At 44.3% G+C, this 25,103-nt stretch overlaps 1 protein-coding gene across 2 annotated transcripts in view; it reads right to left on the bottom strand.

Moving 5' to 3' along the window:
- LOC110515875 (testican-2-like) overlaps positions 1 to 25,103 on the bottom strand; it is a 113,019-nt gene that overhangs the window by 4,666 nt on the left and 83,250 nt on the right. For both annotated transcript variants that reach the window (XM_036959871.1, XM_036959870.1), the window contains exons 10-11: positions 24,200 to 24,262; positions 4,071 to 4,208 (exon numbers count right to left, since the gene is read on the bottom strand). In XM_036959871.1, the coding sequence (XP_036815766.1) occupies positions 4,071 to 4,208; positions 24,200 to 24,262 (201 nt within the window). The remainder of the gene's footprint in view (positions 1 to 4,070; positions 4,209 to 24,199; positions 24,263 to 25,103) is intronic.

Raw genomic sequence — 25,103 nt, 5'->3', positions numbered from 1 at the left:
TGGCTTTGAGTAAAGCCAGTGTGTCTATGTATTCGGATGACTCAACACTATACACGTCAGCTACTACAGCGACTGAAATGATAGCAAAACTTAACGAAGAGCTGCAGTTAGGTCCAGAATGGGTGGCAAGGAATACATTTGTCCTAAATATTTCCAAAACTAAAAGCGTTGTATATGGGACAAATCACTCACTAAACCTTAAACCTCAACTACATCTTGTAATGAATAATGTGGAAATTGAGCAAGTTGAGGTGACTAAACTGCTTGGAGTAACCCTGGATTGTAAACTGTCATGGTCAAAACATATTGATACAACAGTAGCTAAAATGGGGAGAAGTCTGTCCATAATAAAGAGCTCCTCTGTCTTCTTAAGATTCTGACATTTCTTGTCCAAATATTTATATATTCTTAATTACATTCCTTTACTTTAGATGTGTGTGTATTGTTGTGAAATTGTTAGATATTACTGCAGTGTTGGGAGCTAGGAACACAAGCATTTCGCTACACCAGCAATAACATCTGCTAAACACGTGTATGTGATCAATACAATTTGATTTGATGTAACAACACTATCAACAAGGCAGGTCCTACAGGCCATAGTTTTGTCGCACCTGGACTACTGTTCAGCAGTGTGGTCAAGGTGCCACAAAGAGAGACTTTGGAAAATTACAATTGTCTCAGAACCGGGCAGCACGGCTGGCCCTTAAAAGTACACGGAGAGCTAACATTAATGACATGCATGTCAATCTCTCCTGGTTCAAAGTGGAAGAGAGATTGACTTCATCACTACTTGTATTTATGAGAGGTATTGACATGTTGAATGCACCGAGTTGTCTGTCTAAACTACTGGCACACAGCTCAGACACCCATACATACCCCACAAGACATGCCACCAGAGGTCTCTTCACAGTCCCCAAGTCCAGAACAGACTATGGGAGGCGCACAGTACTACATAGAGCCATGACTACATGGAACTCTATTCCACAGTACTACATAGAGCCATGACTACATGGAACTCTATTCCACAGTACTACATAGAGCCATGACTACGTGGAACTCTATTCCACAGTACTACATAGAGCCATGACTACATGGAACTCTATTCCACAGTACTACATAGAGCCATGACTACATGGAACTCTATTCCACAGTACTACATAGAGCCATGACTACATGGAACTCTATTCCACATCAGGTAACTGATGCAAGCAGTAGAATCAGATTTTAAGAAAGCAGGTAAACATACACCTTATGGAACAGCGGGGCTTGTGAAGAGACACACACAAAGATACAGACACACGCACACGCTAGCACATTCACTCTACACACACGTACATTGTAATATAGTTGTATGGTTGGTATTACACATTTTGTATTGTAGATATGTAGTGGTGTGATCATGTTTTATGATGTACTGTTTTATATTATGGTTTATATGTAAGTGCTTTAATGTGTTTGGGCCCCAGGAAGAGTAACTGTTGCCTTGGCAACAGCCAATGGGGATCCTTAATAAATACAAAATGGGAGGGAAAGCATTTCCCTACACTACACTCTCAATAACATTTGCTAACCATGTGCATGTGACCAATAAAATGGGATTTGATTTGAAAGTGAGAGGAGGTTGAAAAGACTGAGGGAGGTTTGAATCTATTGAAGCTAGCAATAACAATGGAGAGGGTATGACGAGGAAGACTGAGGGAGGTCTGAATCTATTGAAGCTAACAATAACAACGGAGAGGGTATGAAGAGGAAGACTGAGGGAGGTTTGAGTCTATAGAAGCTAGCAATAACAATGGAGAGGGTATGAAGAGGAAGACTGAGGGAGGTTTGAATCTATTGAAGCTAACAATAACAATGGAGAAGGTATGACGAGGAAGACTGATCACAAGTTCAAACAGAGCGAGGCGGACGCCAGTTCCACTTCTGGAGGTGAAGGGGTAGATGGTGTTGTGAGGATCTCGGAGCCAGAGACTTGCATTGATGGACATGGTTATTGATAAAGACAAGTTTGGTCCAGTGGGAGTGAGGGCGGAACCAGGCCTTTTGGCTGATTCACGGGTGGTTTCAGGTTGGGTGGAAAAGATGGCGGGTACTGTTGAGTCGGTGAAGGTAACCCGAAGTGGACTGGTGATATTTGTTTGTGTTTATTCAGATCAGAGGGAGCAGGGCTCTCCGTGCTACACAACTTGGGGAAAGACCTGTATCTTGCTTTACACTTAGTTACAGGGCACCATTAAAGGGAGTGATGTCTGGGGTAGCGTTAGGTTTGGAGGTGGAACAATTGAAGTTGAAGATTCCTGGTGTTGGTGACGCTCGTCGTTTGGTGCGACACAGACCCGGTGGTGAGCATGGGGAAACAGAGGAGTCACCGTCAGTCCTTTTGAGTTTTGAACACTGGAGGTTGGTGGCACCTTAATTGGGGAGGACGGGCTCGTGGTAACAACTAGAGTGGAATAGTATCAAACACATTTGTTTCCATGTGTTTGATGCCATTCCATTAGCTCTGTTCCTGACATTATGAGCCGTCCTCCCCTCAGAAGCCTCCACTTGGTTTTGAGTCAGAGTCTCTACCCAACAAAGCCATGTTAGGATATATCACGTCTCCTGTTAGAGCTTCTGTTCCCGAATCCACTGCAGTGTTTCAGGTGCCACGTTTATGGCCATGTCACAGCAGTGTAAACGGACGGAGATTCCAAGATGTGGGAAGTGTGCAGGAGGGCAATGGAAAAGAGGATTGTGTCGTTTCGGTGGATAAAGTGGTGTGTGTTAACTGTAGGGGTGTCTATGATGCTGGGGATCGGAAGTGTCTGCTGTGAGAGAGGCAGATTGAGGTGGCTTTGAGTCAGAGTTGTGCGGACAGTGTCGTACGCGGAGGCAGTGAAGAAAGTAGAGGAGGAGGGGTCAAGGGTGAGGGATCCTGAGAGGATTCCAGTGAATAGTAGAGCTGTGCCAGAACAGAAGGATCGGCCAACGAGTGATATATGCTTCAGTAAGGTTGGCTTCTTAGTGTTTATAGCAGTGGTTATCAACTGTTCCGCGGAAATGGAAGGTGAATCACAGAGAATAGATGTTGTGGTGGCAGCTGCAGAGGATGTATCTGGATATATGAGATTTGACTTCGGAAGAGATACAGGGTTTGTTGTCCTGTCCCCCCAGGCCGCTGGCATGGTGCCGGAGCAGATAGGATCAAAGTAGTGGAATGTGGTCGTGGGTTTTTAATGAGTGTAGGGTTAAGTTGGTAGGGTAATTAAAATATATGTATATCTTTATTTATTTATTATAATTCCCCGGTTCCTCTTTTCCCATTTTGTATCACAAAGTGTAATGGATCTATACTGTAGTTCCGTTGGGGGAGGTAAAGCCACATATTGGATACCAACCTGTTAAACCTCACAGAAGAAGAGGAGCCTTGTAGAGCAGTGTAGCCGTGATAAAAAAGCCCTTTTTGCACAACCTTGAGTGTACAATTAAGCAATAAGGCCCGAGGAGGGTGGGGTATATGGCCAATATACCACGGCTAAGGGCTGAGTGTACAATTAAACAATAAGGCCCGAGGAGGGTGGGGTATATGGCCAATATACCACGGCTAAGGGCTGAGTGTACAATTAAACAATAAGGCCCGAGGAGGGTGGGGTATATGGCCAATATACCCCACCCTCCTTTTTGCTGATTCATGATTTCGACTGGCTGAGAAAAGATGTGCGTCTCATCCTGACACGTTAATTCATTCTCAATAGGATAGTGGAGATCCAATTTCAATATCGAAACAATGTTACAAATGTCCAGAGACAGACAGAAACGTTTGTACAAACCCCCCTGTTGTTGCAAACCAAATGTTAGGCTAGAAGCATGGGGATATAATGTCTCGATGCTTTTTACAGTAGACATCAAGTTAATGAATTGGTTGATGGGACACTGGATGCGCAGGCATTTCTCATAGGCTGACCTATACTAAACATTTTTTTTTTTTTTAAAGTGGCTTAGAACGTGTCTCAACCAATCACAATGTCTGCTTTTTGTTATTGTATAACCACCAAGAAGCTCTTCCCCTACAGCCCTAGAGCTCTTACCACAGTCAGGGTTGCCATGGATTCTAGAGCCCATAATTTCTCCTCCGTGCTGGTCAACACACCAACACTCTCCCATGCTCTGGTCACACTGCAGCTGCCTGTAGTAGCCGTCCTCATCGCAGCTGGGGATGTACATGCCTGTAAAAACACACACACACTGTGTTGTTAAATATGTATGCACTGTGCAGCGGAGCTCTCTGCGCCGACTCACACCGGTGGAAGAGATAAGTGGTGCATAAATAAAAAAAAACATCAGCACAGCTTGTAGACCTGTGAGGAGACTCAGTCCGGAAAGGAAGGAGAGGTAACAGAGGAGGAGCTGTCTGAGGAGGGGCTGTCTGAATGCCAGAGAGAGAAAGAGAGACAAGGTGAGAGAGAGGGTAGAAGAGAGGGAGAAAGACAGAGAGGGAGATAGAAAGAGAGAGGGAAAAATAGAGACAGAAAAAGAGAGAGAGAGGAAGAGAGAGGGATAGAAAAAACAGGGAGGCGAGAGAGTGAGAGAGAGAAAAAACAGGGGGGCGAGAGAGAGACAGAGAGAGGGTAAGAAAAAACAGGGAGAGGAAAGAGTTAGAGAGACACAGAGAGGGATAGAAAAAACAGGGAGAGGAAAGAGTTAGAGAGACAGAGAGAGGATAAGAAAAAACAGGGAGAGGAAAGAGTTAGACACACAGAGAGGGATAGAAAAAACAGGGAGAGGAAAGAGTTAGAGAGACACAGAGGGATAGAAAAAACAGGGAGAGGAAAGAGTTAGAGAGACACAGAGAGGGATAGAAAAAACAGGGAGAGGAAAGAGTTAGAGAGACAGAGAGAGGATAAGAAAAAACAGGGAGAGGAAAGAGTTAGAGAGACACAGAGAGGGATAGAAAAAACAGGGAGAGGAAAGAGTTAGAGAGACAGAGAGAGGATAAGAAAAAACAGCGAGAGACGAGAGAGAGACAGAGAGAGTAGTAGTATCAGTAATATTTATTAGGATCCCCAGTGAGCTGCTGCCGAGGCAGGGTCTGCTCTTCCTGGGGTCCAAACAGGAAACTACACATAAAACCCACAGCACTACATTACAGTGTAGTCATTTAGCAGACGTTCCCATCCAGAGAGACCCACAGCACTACATTACAGTGTAGTCATTTAGCAGACGTTCCCATCCAGAGAGACCCACAGCACTACATTACAGTGTAGTCATTTAGCAGACGTTCCCATCCAGAGAGACCCACAGCACTACATTACAGTGTAGTCATTTAGCAGACGTTCCCATCCAGAGAGACCCACAGCACTACATTACAGTGTAGTCATTTAGCAGACGTTCCCATCCAGAGAGACCCACAGCACTACATTACAGTGTAGTCATTTAGCAGACGTTCCCATCCAGAGAGACCCACAGCACTACATTACAGTGTAGTCATTTAGCAGACGTTCCCATCCAGAGAGACCCACAGCACTACATTACAGTGTAGTCATTTAGCAGACGTTCCCATCCAGAGAGACCCACAGCACTACATTACAGTGTAGTCATTTAGCAGACGTTCCCATCCAGAGAGACCCACAGCACTACATTACAGTGTAGTCATTTAGCAGACGTTCCCATCCAGAGAGACCCACAGCACTACATTACAGTGTAGTCATTTAGCAGACGTTCCCATCCAGAGAGACCCACAGCACTACATTACAGTGTAGTCATTTAGCAGACGTTCCCATCCAGAGAGACCCACAGCACTACATTACAGTGTAGTCATTTAGCAGACGTTCCCATCCAGAGAGACCCACAGCACTACATTACAGTGTAGTCATTTAGCAGACGTTCCCATCCAGAGAGACCCACAGCACTACATTACAGTGTCATTTAGCAGACGTTCCCATCCAGAGAGACCCACAGCACTACATTACAGTGTAGTCATTTAGCAGACGTTCCCATCCAGAGAGACCCACAGCACTACATTACAGTGTAGTCATTTAGCAGACGTTCCCATCCAGAGAGACCCACAGCACTACATTACAGTGTAGTCATTTAGCAGACGTTCCCATCCAGAGAGACCCACAGCACTACATTACAGTGTAGTCATTTAGCAGACGTTCCCATCCAGAGAGACCCACAGCACTACATTACAGTGTAGTCATTTAGCAGACGTTCCCATCCAGAGAGACCCACAGCACTACATTACAGTGTAGTCATTTAGCAGACGTTCCCATCCAGAGAGACCCACAGCACTACATTACAGTGTAGTCATTTAGCAGACGTTCCCATCCAGAGAGACCCACAGCTAGCGCATTCATCTCAAGATAGCCAGGTGACACAACCAGGCATCACATAATCCAAGGTCCATCAAAATGTGTTTGTCTCAGAGAGACGGGACTCAGGTCTGCTTTATTGAGCCCTTATTCAAGATGCATTAATCTATCTATATATTTATCTATATATTTATCTATATTTATCTATATATTTATCTATATATTTATCTATATATTTATATCTATATATTTATCTATATATTTATATCTATATATTTATTTATATTTTATATCTATATATTTATATCTATATATTTATCTATATATTTATCTATATATTTATCTATATTTTATATCTATATATTTATATCTATATATTTATATCTATATATTTATCTATATATTTATATCTATATATTTATCTATATATTTATATCTATATATTTATCTATATATTTATATCTATATATTTATCTATATTTTATATCTATATATTTATATCTATATATTTATATCTATATATTTATCTATATATTTATATCTATATATTTATCTATATTTTATATCTATATATTTATATCTATATATTTATATCTATATATGTATCTATATTTTATATCTATATATTTATATCTATATATTTATATCTATATATTTATCTATATTTTATATCTATATATTTATATCTATATATTTATATCTATATATTTATATCTATATATTTATATCTATATATTTATCTATATTTTATATCTATATATTTATATCTATATATTTATATCTATATATTTATCTATATATTTATATCTATATATTTATCTATATTTTATATCTATATATTTATCTATATATTTATATCTATATATTTATCTATATTTTATATCTATATATTTATATCTATATATTTATATCTATATATTTATATCTATATATTTATCTATATTTTATATATATATATTTATATCTATATATTTATATCTATATATTTATATCTATATATTTATCTATATATTTATATCTATATATTTATCTATATTTTATATCTATATATTTATATCTATATATTTATATCTATATATTTATCTATATATTTATATCTATATATTTATCTATATTTTATATCTATATATTTATCTATATATTTATATCTATATATTTATCTATATTTTATATCTATATATATTTATCTATATTTTATATCTATATATTTATATCTATATATTTATATCTATATATTTATATCTATATATTTATCTATATATTTATATCTATATATTTATCTATATATTTATATCTATATATTTATCTATATTTTATATCTATATATTTATATCTATATATTTATATCTATATATTTATCTATATATTTATATCTATATATTTATCTATATTTTATATCTATATATTTATATCTATATATTTATATCTATATATGTATCTATATTTTATATCTATATATTTATATCTATATATTTATATCTATATATTTATCTATATTTTATATCTATATATTTATATCTATATATTTATATCTATATATTTATATCTATATATTTATATCTATATATTTATCTATATTTTATATCTATATATTTATATCTATATATTTATATCTATATATTTATCTATATATTTATATCTATATATTTATCTATATTTTATATCTATATATTTATCTATATATTTATATCTATATATTTATCTATATTTTATATCTATATATTTATATCTATATATTTATATCTATATATTTATATCTATATATTTATATCTATATATTTATCTATATTTTATATATATATATTTATATCTATATATTTATATCTATATATTTATATCTATATATTTATCTATATATTTATATCTATATATTTATCTATATTTTATATCTATATATTTATATCTATATATTTATATCTATATATTTATCTATATATTTATATCTATATATTTATCTATATTTTATATCTATATATTTATCTATATATTTATATCTATATATTTATCTATATTTTATATCTATATATATTTATCTATATTTTATATCTATATATTTATATCTATATATTTATATCTATATATTTATATCTATATATTTATCTATATATTTATATCTATATATGTATATCTATATTTATATCTATATATTTACTCAGGCATGTCTCTCTATTTTATTTTATTTTTTATTTTATTTCACCTTTATTTAACCAGGTAGGCTAGTTGAGAACAAGTTCTCATTTACAATTGCGACCTGGCCAAGATAAAGCAAAGCAGTTCGACACATACAACAACAACAGAGTTACACATGGAGTAAAACAAACATACAGTCAATAATACAGTAGAAAAATAAGTCTATATACAATGTGAGCAAATGAGGTGAGATAAGAGAGGTACAGGCAAAAAATAAAAATAAATAGTGTGATAGTGTCATTTTAATCTATATATTTACTCAGGCATGTCTCTCTCTGCTGTGATAGTGTCATTCTAATCTATATATTTACTCAGGCATGTCTCTCTCTGCTGTGATAGTGTCATTCTAATCTATATATTTACTCAGGCATGTCTCTCTCTGCTGTGATAGTGTCATTTTAATCTATATATTTACTCAGGCATGTCTCTCTCTGCTGTGATAGTGTCATTCTAATCTATATATTTACTCAGGTATGTCTCTCTCTGCTGTGATAGTGGCATTTTAATATATATATATTTACTCATGTACAGTTGAAGTCGGAAGTTTAAATACACTTAAATTGGAGTCATTAAAACTCGTTTTTCAACCACTCCACAGATTTCTTGTAAAAAAAACTATAGTTTTGGCAAGTTGATTAGGACAAGTCATTTTTCTAACAATTGTTTACAGACAGATTATTTCACTTATAATTCACTGTATCACAATTCCAGTGGGTCAGAAGTTTACATACACTAAGTTGACTGTGCCTTTAAACAGCTTGGACAATTCCAGAAAATGATGTCATGGCTTTAGAAGCTTCTGATAGGCTAATTGACATCATTTGAGTCAATTGGAGGTGTAGCTGTGGATGTATTTCAAGGCCTTCCTACAAACTCAGTGCCTCTTTGCTTGACATCATGGGAAAATCAAAAGAAATCAGTCAAGACCTCCACAAGTCTGGTTCATCCTTGGGAGCAATTTCCAAATGCCTGAAGGTACCACGTTCATCTGTACAAACAATAGTACACAAGTCTAAACACCATGGGACCACGCAGCCGTCATACCGCTCAGGAAGGAGACGCGTTCTGTCTCCTAGAGATGAACATACTTTGGTGTGAAAAGTGCAAATCAATTCCAGAACAGCAGCAAAGGACCTTGTGAAGATGCTGGAGGAAACAGGTACTAAAGTATCTATATCCACAGTAAAACGAGTCCTATATCAACATAACCTGAAAGGCCGCTCAGCGAGGAAGAAGCCACTGCTCCAAAACCGCCATAAAAATGCTAGACTATAGTTTGCAACAGTTGAATAGAAGCACCCGGGTGGCAGCATCATGTTGTGGGGGTGCTTTGCTGCAGGAGGGCCTGGTGCACTTCTCAAAATAGATGTCATCATGACGAAAGAAAATTATGTGGATATATTGAAGCAACATCTCACCATCTCGCCACCACAAAGCCCTGACCTCAATCATATAGAACATTTGTGGGCAGAACTGAAAAAGTGTGTGCGAGCAAGGAGGCCAACAAACGTGACTCAGTTCCACCAGCTCTGTCAGGAGGAATGGGCCACAATTCACCCAACTTATTGTGGGAACCTTGTGGAAGGCTACCCGAAACGTTTGACCCAAGTTAAACAATTTAAAGGCAATGCTACCAAATACTAATTGAGTGCATGTAAACTTCTGACCCACTGGGAATGTGATGAAAGAAATAAAAGCTGAAATAAATCATTATCTTGTCACGCCCTGACCATAGAGAGCCTTTTTATTCTCTATTTTGGTTATGTCGGGGTGTGACTAGGGTGGGTACTCTAGTTTGTGTATTTCTATGTTGGGCTGGTATGGTTCCCAATCAGAGGCAGCTGTTTAGCGTTGTCTCTGATTGGGGATCATATTTAGGCAGCCATTTCCCTACTGTGTTTTGTGGGATCTCGTTTCTGTGAGCACTGCATGAGCGTCACGTGTCGCGTTATTGTTTTTTGTGCGTTTCACTTATCAATAAAATATGTCGAACCAATGTCACGCTGCGCTTTGGTCTGAATGTTCCTACGACGATCGTGACATATCTCTACTATTATTCTGACATGTCACATTCTTAAAATAAAGTGGTGATCCTAACTGACCTAAAACAGGGATTTTTTTTACTAGGATTAAATGTCAGGAATTGTGAAAAACTGAGTTTAAATGTATTTGGCTAAGATGTATGTAAACTTCCGACTTCAACTTTATGTCTATGTCTTGATAGTGTCATGTTAAAATGGTTGACAGTCCTGTGACAGTTCCCCCTCTGTTTCAGCCTCCTCCCTTCAGACCAACTGTCAAACACAACTGCCACTTTACATAAACACTGTAGCGAGGGGGCGGAGTTACAAATGCCCCCAAAAATAAAGAGACGAGACAAGGAATAAGACATTTCAAGTCCCAATGGGGAACTAACTTTAAACTTGTCTTCAAATATTTAAAGCCTGTTTTTGGTTTGGTTCCTCCTTATCCTCAGTTGGTACCCATACTGCACCATACTGTAACATACTGCACCATACCCAACATACTGCACCATACTGTAACATACTGCACCATACCCAACATACTGCACCATACTGTAACATACTGCACCATACCCCACCATACTGTAACATACTGCACCATACTGTAACATACTGCACCATACCCCACCATACTGTAACATACTGCACCATACCCCACCATACTGCACCATACCCCACCATACTGCACCATACCCCCAACATACTGCACCATACTGTAACATACTGCACCATACCCCACCATACTGCACCATACTGTAACATACTGCACCATACCCCACCATACTGCACCATACCCCACCATACTGCACCATACTGTAACATACTGCACCATACCCCACCATACTGCACCATACCCCACCATACTGCACCGTACCTCATCATACTGCACCATACCCCAACATACTGCACCATACTGTAACATACTGCACCATACTGTAACATACTGCACCATAACCCAACATACTGCACCATACCCCAACATACTGCACCATACTGCACCATACTGCACCATACCCCACCATACTGCACCACACCCCATCATACTGCACCATACCCCATCATACTGCACCATACTGTACCATACCCAACATACTGCACCATACTGCACCACTCTGCTGTAGGAGCATTAGGTATCCTTGAGCAGAGGAGTAAAATCACAATCATGTCAGTCGGCCTGTTTTTTGGTTTGGTTCCTTGTTGTCCTTTGATTGGCACCTGTACTGACAGGCCTGCCAATCACAACACTGGAAGGAGAGAGTCTCTCTCTCTCTGTCTCTGGAGTTGGTTGTGTGAGGGTGCTGTGTGTGGTGAGAGGTTGCTGTCCTTTTTTGTTCAGAGGAGTGAGAGTAGGAGTGAGAGGAGGGAAGAAAGATAGGAGGGAAGGAGAGGAGGGTGTGAGGGGAGGGAGTGAGAGGAGGGAGGGAGAGGAGGAGTGAGGGGAGGAGGGATGGAGGGAGGAGAGAGAGAGAGGAGGGAGTGAGAGAGGAGGGAGTGAGAGGAGGAGTGAGAGGAGGGAGGGAGAGGAGAATTGAGGGGAGGAGAGAGGGAGAGGAGGAGTGAGAGGAGGGACTGAGGAGGGAGCGAGGGAGAGGAGGGAGAGGAGGAGGAAGGGAGGGAGAGGAGGGAGTGAGAGGAGGAGGAGTGAGAGGAGGAGTGAGAGGAGGGAGGGAGAGGAGGGAGTGAGAGGAGGAGGAGTGAGAGGAGGAGTGAGAGGAGGGAGGGAGAGGAGGGAGGGGAGGGAGTGAGAGGAGTGAGGGAGGGAGGGAGAGGAGGGAGGGGAGGGAGTGAGAGGAGGGAGGGAGGGAGGGAGGGAGAGGAGGAGGGAGGCAGAGGAGGGAAGGAGAGGAGGGTGTGAGAGGAGGGAGGGAGAGGAGGTGAGAGAAGGGAGGGAGGAGAGGAGAGGAGAGGAGGAGGGAGGGAGAGGAGAGGAGGAGGGAGGGAGAGGAGGGAGGCAGAGGAGGGAAGGAGAGGAGGGTGTGAGAGGAGGGAGGGGAGTGAGAGGAGGGAGGGAGAGGAGGAGTGAGGGGAGGAAGGAGGGAGAGGAGGGAGAGGAGGGAGGGGAGGGAGTGAGAGGAGGAGTGAGAGGAGGGAGGGAGGGAGAGGAGGGAGAGGAGGGAGGGAGGGAGAGGAGGGAGAGGAGGAGTGAGAGGAGGGAGGGAGAGGAGGTGAGAGGAGGGAGTGAGAGAAGGGAGGGGAGGGAGTGAGAGCAGGGAGTGAGAGCAGGAAGGGAGGGAGGGAGGGAGGGAGGGAAGGAGGGAGGGAGGGAGGAAATGAATAAGGAAGTAGCTGTGTTTCTGAAAGAGGAGCACCTTATCAAGCGGATGGTGTTACTCTAACTTATGTATCTGGTATCAGGTGACGTATGAGGTGAAAGTCTACATGGTTAATGTGACTACAGTCTGAAGTTTTGATTGCGGGGAGCGGGACGAGCAGGGCATAGGGAGCAGGGCACAGGGAGCGGGACGAGCAGGGCACAGGGAGAGCAGGGCACAGGGAGCGGGACGAGCAGGGCACGGGGAGCGGGACGAGCAGGGCATAGGGAGCAGGGCACAGGGAGCGGGACGAGCAGGGCACAGGGAGAGCAGGGCACAGGGAGCGGGGTGAGCAGGGCACAGGGAGCGGGACGAGCAGGGCACAGGGAGAGGGGAGAGCAGGGCACAGGGAGAGCAGGGCACAGGGAGAGCAGGGCACAGGGAGAGGGGAGAGCAGGGCACAGGGAGAGCAGGGCACAGGGAGAGCAGGGCACAGGGAGAGGGGAGAGCAGGGCACAGGGAGCGGGGAGAGCAGGGCACAGGGAGAGCATGGCACAGGGAGAGCAGGGCACAGGGAGCAGGGAGAGCAGGGCACAGGGAGAGCAGGGCACAGGGAGAGCAGGGCACAGGGAGCAGGGAGAGCAGGGCACAGGGAGAGCAGGGCACAGGGAGCGGGACGAGCAGGGCACAGGGAGCGGGATGAGCAGGGCACAGGGAGAGCAGGGCACAGGGAGAGCAGGGCACAGGGAGAGGGGAGAGCAGGGCACAGGGAGCGGGGAGAGCAGGGCACAGGGAGAGCAAGGCACAGGGAGAGCAGGGCACAGGGAGCAGGGAGAGCAGGGCACAGGGAGAGCAGGGCACAGGGAGAGCAGGGCACAGGGAGAGCAGGGCACAGGGAGAGCAGGGCACAGGGAGCGGGATGAGCAGGGCACAGGGAGAGCAGGGCACAGGGAGAGCAGGGCACAGGGAGAGGGGAGAGTAGGGCACAGGGAGCGGGGAGAGCAGGGCACAGGGAGAGCAGGGCACAGGGAGAGCAGGGCACCGGGAGCAGGGAGAGCAGGGCACAGGGAGAGCAGGGCACAGGGAGAGCAGGGCACAGGGAGCGGGATGAGCAGGGCACAGGGAGAGCAGGGCACAGGGAGCGGGACGAGCAGGGCACAGGGAGCGGGACGAGCAGGGCACAGATTCCGTCGCCAATACTGTTGATGTTAATGTTGATGATGTTGATGAAGCCAGGTTGCCGTGGCGGGTTGCCGTGGCGGGGAGCTCAGGACTCCGAGGCTGATACGCCTGTCTCACAGACACGCAGAATGATGTGCCCAGTGTAATTACAGACACGCAGGGGGATGTGCCCAGTGTAATTACAGACGCGCAGGGGGATGTGCCCAGTGTAATTACAGACACGCAGGGTGATGTGCCCAGTGTAATTACAGACACGCAGGGTGATGGTAGGGAGGAGTTAGAGGCGGTTGCGGGGAGCCGAGGTGGCTTCCATGGAGCTGACCAATGAGGATGGAGGAATGCAGGAAGAGAAGAGATTGTCAGATATCCCTACCAATGTAGATGTAGAATCTCAGGGTGAGTCCCAGTCAGGTTCACTGTACAAATGACAGCAGGTTGCTGATTTTCAATTGATAATATGATGACTAGCACTCACTTCTGTCATCATGATGTGCTTTGAGAGGCTAGTTAAGGATCATATCACCTCTGCAGCAGGAGGTGGAGGGGGTCCGTACTGCAGAAGGAGGTGGAGGGGGTCTGTACTACAGCAGGAGGTGGGCATCGAGAGCATCGAGAGCATCCTGGCGGGCTGTATCACCGCCTGGTACGGCAACTGCTCCGCCCTCAACCGTAAGGCTCTCCAGAGGGTGGTGAGGTCTGCACAACGCATCACCGGGGGCAAACTACCTGCCCTCCAGGACACCTACACCACCCGATGTTACAGGAAGGCCATAAAGATCATCAAGGACATCAACCACCCGAGCTGCCTGTTCACCCCGCTATCATCCAGAAGGCGAGGTCAGTACAGGTGCATCAAAGCTGGGACCGAGAGACTGAAAAACAGCTTCTATCTCAAGGCCATCAGACTGTTAAACAGCCACCACTAACATTGAGTGGCTGCTGCCAACACACTGACTCAACTCCAGCCACTTTAATAATGGAAATTGATGGGAAATGATGTAAATATATCACTAGCCACTTTAAACAATGCTACCTTATATAATGTTACTTACCCTACATTATTTATCTCATATGCATACGTATATACTGTACTCTATATCATCGACTGTATCCTTATGTAATACATGTATCACTAGCCACTTTAACTATGCCACTTTGTTTACATACTCATCTCATATGTATATACTGTACTCGATACCATCTACTGTATCTTGCCTATGCTGCTCTGTACCATCACTCATGCATATATCCTTATGTACATATTCTTTATCCCCTTACACTGTGTATAAGACAGTAGTTTTGGAATTGTTAGTTAGATTACTTGTTGGTTATTACTGCATTGTCGGAACTAGAAACACAAGCATTTCGCTACACTCGCATTAACATCTGCTAACCATGTGTATGTGACAAATAAAATTTGATTTGATTTGTATTGCAGCAGGAGGTGGAGGGGGTCCGTGCTACAGCAGGAGGTGGAGGGGGTCCGTGCTACAGCAGGAGGTGGAAGGGGTCCGTGCTACAGCAGGAGGTGGAGGGGGTCTGTGCTACAGCAGGAGGTGGAGGGGGACCGTGCTACAGCAGGAGGTGGAGGGGGTCCGTGCTACAGCAGGAGGTGGAGGGGGTCCGTGCTACAGCAGGAGGTGGAGGGGGTCTGTGCTACAGCAGGAGGTGGAGGGGGTCCGTACTACAGCAGGAGGTGGAGGGGGTCTGTGCTACAGCAGGAGGTGGAGGGGGTCTGTACTACAGCAGGAGGTGGAGGGGGTCTGTGCTACAGCAGGAGGTGGAGGGGGTCTGTACTACAGCAGGAGGTGTGGGGGTCTGTGCTAAAGCAGGAGGTGTGGGGGTCTGTGCTACAGCAGGAGGTGGAGGTGGTCTGTACTACAGCAGGAGGTGGAGGGGGTCTGTGCTACAGCAGGAGGTGGAGGGGTCCGTGTACAGCAGGAGGTGGAGGGGTCTGTGTACAGCAGGAGGTGGAGGGGTCCGTGTACAGCAGGAGGTGGAGGGGTCCGTGTACAGCAGGAGGTGGAGGGGTCCGTGTACAGCAGGAGGTGGAGGGGTCCGTGTACAGCAGGAGGTGGAGGGGTCCGTGTACAGCAGGAGGTGGAGGGGGTCCGTGGTACAGCAGGAGGTGGTCTGTACTACAGCAGGAGGTGGAGGGGGTCCGTGGTACAGCAGGAGGTGGTCTGTACTACAGCAGGAGGTGGAGGGGGTCCGTGCTACAGCAGGAGGTGGAGGGGTCCGTGTACAGCAGGAGGTGGAGGGGGTCCGTGCTACACTACCGGGCTCGTTCAGAGAGCTGCCGAGGAGGAGGCAGAGACTGGACCGTCTAACCACGACTGACACTGACCTGCCTCCTTTCACCATTGCTGCCACTGCAGAGGAACACCAGGAGGGTGAGGAAATGATCCTATCATTCAAGACTTCAGAGCCGGGGGCCTTTTCCACAGCCAGCTAAAAGGCTCTGTACACAGTGTCTGTGAAGATGGCTCAGGAAGACCATTCTGCATGGGCTGAGGGCAACGAACGGTCTGGTAGGGGAGGTTGGGACCAGGTTCTTCTCTGAGAGGATGTTGGCGCTCCCTGTATAAGACTCTCATAGAGAAGCGTATTGCTGATCTACAGTGGAGGATTATTCACAGGGCTATCGCTACCAACAGATACGTGGCACACCTTGATCCATCTGTGGGGAGGGGTTGTCTGTTCTGTGGGGAGGGGGGTGTCTGTTCTGTAGGGAGGGGGGTGTCTGTTCTGTGGGGAGGGGGGTGTCTGTTCTGTGGGGAGGGGGAGTGTCTGTTCTGTGGGGAGGGGGGTGTCTGTTCTGTGGAGAGGGGGGTGTCTGTTCTGTGGGGAGGGGGGTGTCTGTTCTGTGGGGAGGGGGTGTCTGTTCTGTGAGGAGGGGGTGTCTGTTCTGTGGGGAGGGGGGTGTCTGTTCTGTGAGGAGGGGGTGTCTGTTCTGTGAGGAGGGGGTGTCTGTTCTGTGGGGAGGGGGGTGTCTGTTCTGTGAGGAGGGGGTGTCTGTTCTGTGGGGAGGGGGGTGTCTGTTCTGTGGGGAGGGGGTGTCTGTTCTGTGGGGAGGGGGTGTCTGTTCTGTGGGGAGGGGGGTGTCTGTTCTGTGGAGAGGGGGGTGTCTGTTCTGTGAGGAGGGGGTGTCTGTTCTGTGGGGAGGGGGTGTCTGTTCTGTGGGGAGGGGGGTGTCTGTTCTGTGGGGAGGGGGGTGTCTGTTCTGTGGGGAGGGGGGTGTCTGTTCTGTGGGGAGGGGGGTGTCTGTTCTGTGGGGAGGGGGGTGTCTGTTCTGTGGGGAGGGGGGTGTCTGTTCTGTGGGGAGGGGGTGTCTGTTCTGTGGGGAGGGGGTGTCTGTTCTGTGGGGAGGGGGGTGTCTGTTCTGTGGGGAGGGGGGTGTCTGTTCTGTGGGGAGGGGGTGTCTGTTCTGTGGGGAGGGGGGGTGTCTGTTCTGTGGGGAGGGGGGTGTCTGTTCTGTGGGGAGGGGGGTGTCTGTTCTGTGGGGAGGGGGGTGTCTGTTCTGTGGGGAGGGGGGTGTCTGTTCTGTGGGGAGGGGGTGTCTGTTCTGTGGGGAGGGGGTGTCTGTTCTGTGAGGAGGGGGTGTCTGTTCTGTGGGGAGGGGGTGTCTGTTCTGTGGGGAGGGGGTGTCTGTTCTGTGGGGAGGGGGGTGTCTGTTCTGTGGGGAGGGGGTGTCTGTTCTGTGGAGAGGGGGGTGTCTGTTCTGTGGGGAGGGGGTGTCTGTTCTGTGGGGAGGGGGTATCTGTTCTGTGGGGAGGGGGTGTCTGTTCTGTGAGGAGGGGTTGTCTGTTCTGTGAGGAGGGGTTGTCTGTTCTGTGAGGAGGGGGTGTCTGTTCTGTGGTGAGGGGGTGTCTGTTCTGTGAGGAGGGGTTGTCTGTTCTGTGAGGAGGGGGTGTCTGTTCTGTGGTGAGGGGTTGTCTGTTTTGTGAGGAGGGGGTGTCTGTTCTGTGGGGAGGGGGTGTCTGTTCTGTGAGGAGGATGTGTCTGTTCTGTGGGGAGGGGGTGTCTGTTCTGTGGGGAGGGGTTGTCTGTTCTGTGGGGAGGGGTTGTCTGTTCTGTGGGGAGGGGGTGTCTGTTCTGTGAGGAGGGGGTATCTGTTCTGTGAGGAGGGGGTGTCTGTTCTGTGGGGAGGGGGTGTCTGTTCTGTGGGGAGGGGGTGTCTGTTCTGTGAAGAGGGGGTGTCTGTTCTGTGAGGAGGGGGTGTCTGTTCTGTGAGGAGGGGGTGTCTGTTCTGTGGGGAAGGGGGTGTCTGTTCTGTGAGGAGGGGTGTCTGTTCTGTGGGGAGGGGGTGTATGTTCTGTGGGGAAGGGGGTGTCTGTTCTGTGGGGAAAGGGGTGTCTGTTCTGTGAGGAGGGGGTGTCTGTTCTGTGGGGAGGGGGGTGTCTGTTCTGTGGGGAGGGGGGTGTCTGTTCTGTGGGGAGGGGGGTGTCTGTTCTGTGGGGAGGGGGGTGTCTGTTCTGTGGGGAGGGGGGTGTCTGTTCTGTGGGGAGGGGGTGTCTGTTCTGTGGGGAGGGGGTGTCTGTTCTGTGAGGAGGGGTTGTCTGTTCTGTGGGGAGGGGGTGTCTGTTCTGTGAGGAGGGGGTGTTGGGTCAGACCAGAATGGCAGTGTGGAAGACCAGGAAACATGAGATACAGGGGGAGGGTGTACGGAGCCCAGAGATGTGCTGCTGGGCCTGGTTCCGCCTCGGCTGACACTGAACCATCTATATGGGGGAGGATGGGGAACCATCCGGAGGACTTTGTAGTGGTGTGGGGCATCAGAGGGGGCTCTATATACCCCGGACGAGGAGGGGGGCTTGGTTTTAACTTTCTAGTCTGTTGAAGTGAAGTGGGGTTTGTTCTGTTGGTGATGTAACTGTTGGACTAATAAAGGAATAATCAAATAAAAACCCCTCTCTCTCTGAGCCTGCTGTGGGCTCCATGGGGTTCACCTTAGCACTGCTCTCCAATCAGCCTGATTAGGCCTTGATTCTGGCTGCTGCCTGTCTGTTTAATGAGCATCCTCCAGCTTCCCTGTTGCTGCAGTCACCTTGTTACACAACTACACACAAACTACACACACACACACACTAGCCACGGCACAATCCTAACACGATGTGCTCCAGGCACCCTCTCAGCACTACACAAGTACACACACACACACACACACACACACACACACACACACACACACACACACACACACACACACACACACACACACACACACACACACACACACACACACACACACACACACACACACACACACACACACAGTACCTCACTACACACAGACACACACACTGTACCTCACTACACACAGACACACACACTGTACCTCACTACACAGACACACACCAGCCACAACACGGGCAGACGCTAGCAGCAGCAGCTAACACCCGCCTACACCAGAACAGGCTGACGAGTAGATCAGTGGGAATAGATCCTCCACACCTGTATTCCTTATGTGAAACATATGTCCAGGAACCACACACCCCTGTATTCCTTATGTGAAACATATGTCCAGGAAACACACACACCTGTATTCCTTATGTGAAACATATGTCCAGGAAACACACACACCTGTATTCCTTATGTGAAACATATGTCCAGGAAACACACGGAAACTATTCCAACGTCTGTGTGACGTAACGACCTGTTCTTCAGAAGAAACCACAACTAATACAATATAGAAAACCTTCCAGTTGATAGCAGAGTCATAGACACCAATATAGAAAACCTTCCAGTTGATAGCAGAGTCATAGACTCCAATATAGAAAACCTTCCAGTTGATAGCAGAGTCATAGACACCAATATAGAAAACCTTTCAGTTTATAGCAGAGTCATAGACACCAATATAGAAAACCTTTCAGTTGATAGCAGAGTCATAGACTCCAATATAGAAAACCTTTCAGTTTATAGCAGAGTCATAGACACCAATATAGAAAACCTTTCAGTTGATAGCAGAGTCATAGACACCAATATAGAAAACCTTCCAGTTGATAGCAGAGTCATAGACACCAATATAGAAAACCTTCCAGTTGATAACAGAGTCATAGACACCAATATAGAAAACCTTCCAGTTGATAGCAGAGTCATAGACACCAATATGGAAAACCTTCCAGTTGATAGCAGAGTCATAGACACCAATATAGAAAACCTTTCAGTTGATAGCAGAGTCATAGACACCAATATAGAAAACCTTTCAGTTGATAGCAGAGTCATAGACACCAATATAGAAAACCTTCCAGTTGATAGCAGAGTCATAGACACCAATATAGAAAACCTTCCAGTTGATAACAGAGTCATAGACACCAATATAGAAAACCTTCCAGTTGATAGCAGAGTCATAGACACCAATATAGAAAACCTTCCAGTTGATAGCAGAGTCATAGACACCAATATAGAAAACCTTCCAGTTGATAGCAGAGTCATAGACACCAATATAGAACACCTTCCAGTTGATAGCAGAGTCATAGACACCAATATAGAAAACCTTCCAGTTGATAGCAGAGTCATAGACACCAATATAGAAAACCTTCCAGTTGATAGCAGAGTCATAGACACCAATATAGAACACCTTCCAGTTGATAGCAGAGTCATAGACACCAATATAGAAAACCTTCCAGTTGATAGCAGTCATAGACACCAATATAGAAAACCTTCCAGTTGATAGCAGTCATAGACACCAATATAGAACACCTTCCAGTTGATAGCAGAGTCATAGACACCAATATAGAAAACCTTTCAGTTGATAGCAGAGTCATAGACACCAATATAGAAAACCTTTCAGTTGATAGCAGAGTCATAGACACCAATATAGAAAACCTTCCAGTTGATAGCAGAGTCATAGACACCAATATAGAAAACCTTCCAGTTGATAACAGAGTCATAGACACCAATATAGAAAACCTTCCAGTTGATAGCAGAGTCATAGACACCAATATAGAAAACCTTCCAGTTGATAGCAGAGTCATAGACACCAATATAGAAAACCTTCCAGTTGATAGCAGAGTCATAGACACCAATATAGAACACCTTCCAGTTGATAGCAGAGTCATAGACACCAATATAGAAAACCTTCCAGTTGATAGCAGAGTCATAGACACCAATATAGAAAACCTTCCAGTTGATAGCAGAGTCATAGACACCAATATAGAACACCTTCCAGTTGATAGCAGAGTCATAGACACCAATATAGAAAACCTTCCAGTTGATAGCAGTCATAGACACCAATATAGAAAACCTTCCAGTTGATAGCAGTCATAGACACCAATATAGAACACCTTCCAGTTGATAACAGAGTCATAGACACCAATATAGAAAACCTTCCAGTTGATAGCAGAGTCATAGACACCAATATAGAAAACATTCCAGTTGATAGCAGAGTCATAGACACCAATATAGAAAACCTTTCAGTTGATAGCAGAGTCATAGACACCAATATAGAAAACCTTCCAGTTGATAGCAGAGTCATAGACACCAATATAGAAAACCTTCCAGTTGATAGCAGAGTCATAGACCCCAATATAGAAAACCTTCCAGTTGATAGCAGAGTCATAGACACTAATATAGAAACCTTCCAGTTGATAGCAGAGTCATAGACACTAATATAGAAAACCTTCCAGTTGATAGCAGAGTCATAGACACCAATATAGAACACCTTCCAGTTGATAGCAGAGTCATAGACACCAATATAGAACACCTTCCAGTTGATAGCAGAGTCATAGACACTAATATAGAAAACCTTCCAGTTGATAGCAGAGTCATAGACACTAATATAGAAAACCTTCCAGTTGATAGCAGAGTCATAGACACCAATATAGAACACCTTCCAGTTGATAGCAGAGTCATAGACACTAATATAGAAAACCTTTCAGTTGATAGCAGAGTCATAGACACCAATATAGAACACCTTCCAGTTGATAGCAGAGTCATAGACACCAATATAGAAAACCTTCCAGTTGATAACAGAGTCATAGACACCAATATAGAACACCTTCCAGTTGATAGCAGAGTCATAGACACCAATATAGAAAACCTTCCAGTTGATAACAGAGTCATAGACACCAATATAGAAAACCTTCCAGTTGATAGCAGAGTCATAGACACCAATATGGAAAACCTTCCAGTTGATAGCAGAGTCATAGACACCAATATAGAAAACCTTTCAGTTGATAGCAGAGTCATAGACACCAATATAGAAAACCTTTCAGTTGATAGCAGAGTCATAGACACCAATATAGAAAACCTTCCAGTTGATAGCAGAGTCATAGACACCAATATAGAAAACCTTCCAGTTGATAACAGAGTCATAGACACCAATATAGAAAACCTTCCAGTTGATAGCAGAGTCATAGACACCAATATAGAAAACCTTCCAGTTGATAGCAGAGTCATAGACACCAATATAGAAAACCTTCCAGTTGATAGCAGAGTCATAGACACCAATATAGAACACCTTCCAGTTGATAGCAGAGTCATAGACACCAATATAGAAAACCTTCCAGTTGATAGCAGAGTCATAGACACCAATATAGAAAACCTTCCAGTTGATAGCAGAGTCATAGACACCAATATAGAACACCTTCCAGTTGATAGCAGAGTCATAGACACCAATATAGAAAACCTTCCAGTTGATAGCAGTCATAGACACCAATATAGAAAACCTTCCAGTTGATAGCAGTCATAGACACCAATATAGAACACCTTCCAGTTGATAGCAGAGTCATAGACACCAATATAGAAAACCTTTCAGTTGATAGCAGAGTCATAGACACCAATATAGAAAACCTTTCAGTTGATAGCAGAGTCATAGACACCAATATAGAAAACCTTCCAGTTGATAGCAGAGTCATAGACACCAATATAGAAAACCTTCCAGTTGATAACAGAGTCATAGACACCAATATAGAAAACCTTCCAGTTGATAGCAGAGTCATAGACACCAATATAGAAAACCTTCCAGTTGATAGCAGAGTCATAGACACCAATATAGAAAACCTTCCAGTTGATAGCAGAGTCATAGACACCAATATAGAACACCTTCCAGTTGATAGCAGAGTCATAGACACCAATATAGAAAACCTTCCAGTTGATAGCAGAGTCATAGACACCAATATAGAACACCTTCCAGTTGATAGCAGAGTCATAGACACCAATATAGAAAACCTTCCAGTTGATAGCAGTCATAGACACCAATATAGAAAACCTTCCAGTTGATAGCAGTCATAGACACCAATATAGAACACCTTCCAGTTGATAACAGAGTCATAGACACCAATATAGAAAACCTTCCAGTTGATAGCAGAGTCATAGACACCAATATAGAAAACATTCCAGTTGATAGCAGAGTCATAGACACCAATATAGAAAACCTTTCAGTTGATAGCAGAGTCATAGACACCAATATAGAAAACCTTCCAGTTGATAGCAGAGTCATAGACACCAATATAGAAAACCTTCCAGTTGATAGCAGAGTCATAGACCCCAATATAGAAAACCTTCCAGTTGATAGCAGAGTCATAGACACTAATATAGAAACCTTCCAGTTGATAGCAGAGTCATAGACACTAATATAGAAAACCTTCCAGTTGATAGCAGAGTCATAGACACCAATATAGAACACCTTCCAGTTGATAGCAGAGTCATAGACACCAATATAGAACACCTTCCAGTTGATAGCAGAGTCATAGACACTAATATAGAAAACCTTCCAGTTGATAGCAGAGTCATAGACACTAATATAGAAAACCTTCCAGTTGATAGCAGAGTCATAGACACCAATATAGAACACCTTCCAGTTGATAGCAGAGTCATAGACACTAATATAGAAAACCTTTCAGTTGATAGCAGAGTCATAGACACCAATATAGAACACCTTCCAGTTGATAGCAGAGTCATAGACACCAATATAGAAAACCTTCCAGTTGATAACAGAGTCATAGACACCAATATAGAACACCTTCCAGTTGATAGCAGAGTCATAGACACCAATATAGAAAACCTTCCAGTTGATAGCAGAGTCATAGACACCAATATAGAAAACCTTCCAGTTGATAACAGAGTGATAGACACCAATTTACTAAATTAATTCATATCATTGTGTGCATCCCAAATGATACCCTATTCCCTACATAGTGCACTACTTTTAACCACAGCCATATATACCCTGGGCAAAAGTAGTGCACTATGTAGGGAATAGGGTGCCATTTGGGACAATTTCCTGTAAAGTCCCTGTTATAAGACATACACTTACCAGGCTTCTTCTTGGCCACTTGTTGAACCTGGATCCTCTCTAGTTCAGCCAGACAAGCGGGCTCTGAGGAAGACAACAGAGAAGTGATGCCAGGAAAAGCATTTCAACCGTTCTATTCTAAATGGAATTTCAATCAATCGTTTTCATAATCACACTTTTCTCCTGCATTGATTGGTTTAGTAAATCTTGTATTTCATTCTTTTATACTCTTATTGATTATCAACTAAGTGCTGAGTGAACTAGCATAATGGATGCCTTTGGATGAGAGAGAGAGAGAGAGAGAGAGGGAGAGAGGGGGAGAGAGAGAGAAAGAGAGAGACAGGAAGAGAAAGAGAGAGACAGAAAGAGAGAGAGAGAGAGAAAGAAAGAGAGAGAGAGGAAGAGAAAGAGAGTGACAGAAAGAGAGAGAGGAAGAGAAAGAAAGAGAGAGAGGAAGAGAGAGAGAGAGACAGAAAGAGAGAGAGAGAGAGAGAGAGAGAGAGAGAGAAAGAGAAAGAGAAAGAGAGAGAAAGAGAGAGAAAGAGAGAGAAAGAGAAAGAGAGAGAGAGAGAGTCAGTCAGTCAGTAACACTCACATCCCCAGGAGCAGAGGCAACACTATTGGTTATGTATTTATACAACAGTGGATCTCAGCAGTCTAACACAGCCTTAAGATTGATTTTATTTGACAGTTGTAAAAAAAATAGTTTGATTTTAAAAACATGTCAGGGGTAGCACAATACAGACAGGACTTATTTCCATTGTGGTCCCTTAAACCCCAGATTGGTCACACACTCACTTTCCCTCCAGAAGCAGAACCCTGGGTCAGTCAGTCAGTCAGCCAGTCAGCCAGCCAGCCAGTCAGTCAGTCAGTCAGCCAGTCAGTCAGCCAGTCAGCCAGTCAGTCAGCCAGTCAGTCAGTCAGT

Source organism: Oncorhynchus mykiss, chromosome 23 (assembly GCF_013265735.2).
Source record: "Oncorhynchus mykiss isolate Arlee chromosome 23, USDA_OmykA_1.1, whole genome shotgun sequence".
Taxonomy (NCBI): Eukaryota; Metazoa; Chordata; class Actinopteri; order Salmoniformes; family Salmonidae; genus Oncorhynchus; species Oncorhynchus mykiss.
Note: the sequence above shows the minus strand (reverse complement) of the source record. Positions and strands in the feature narration are given on the sequence as shown.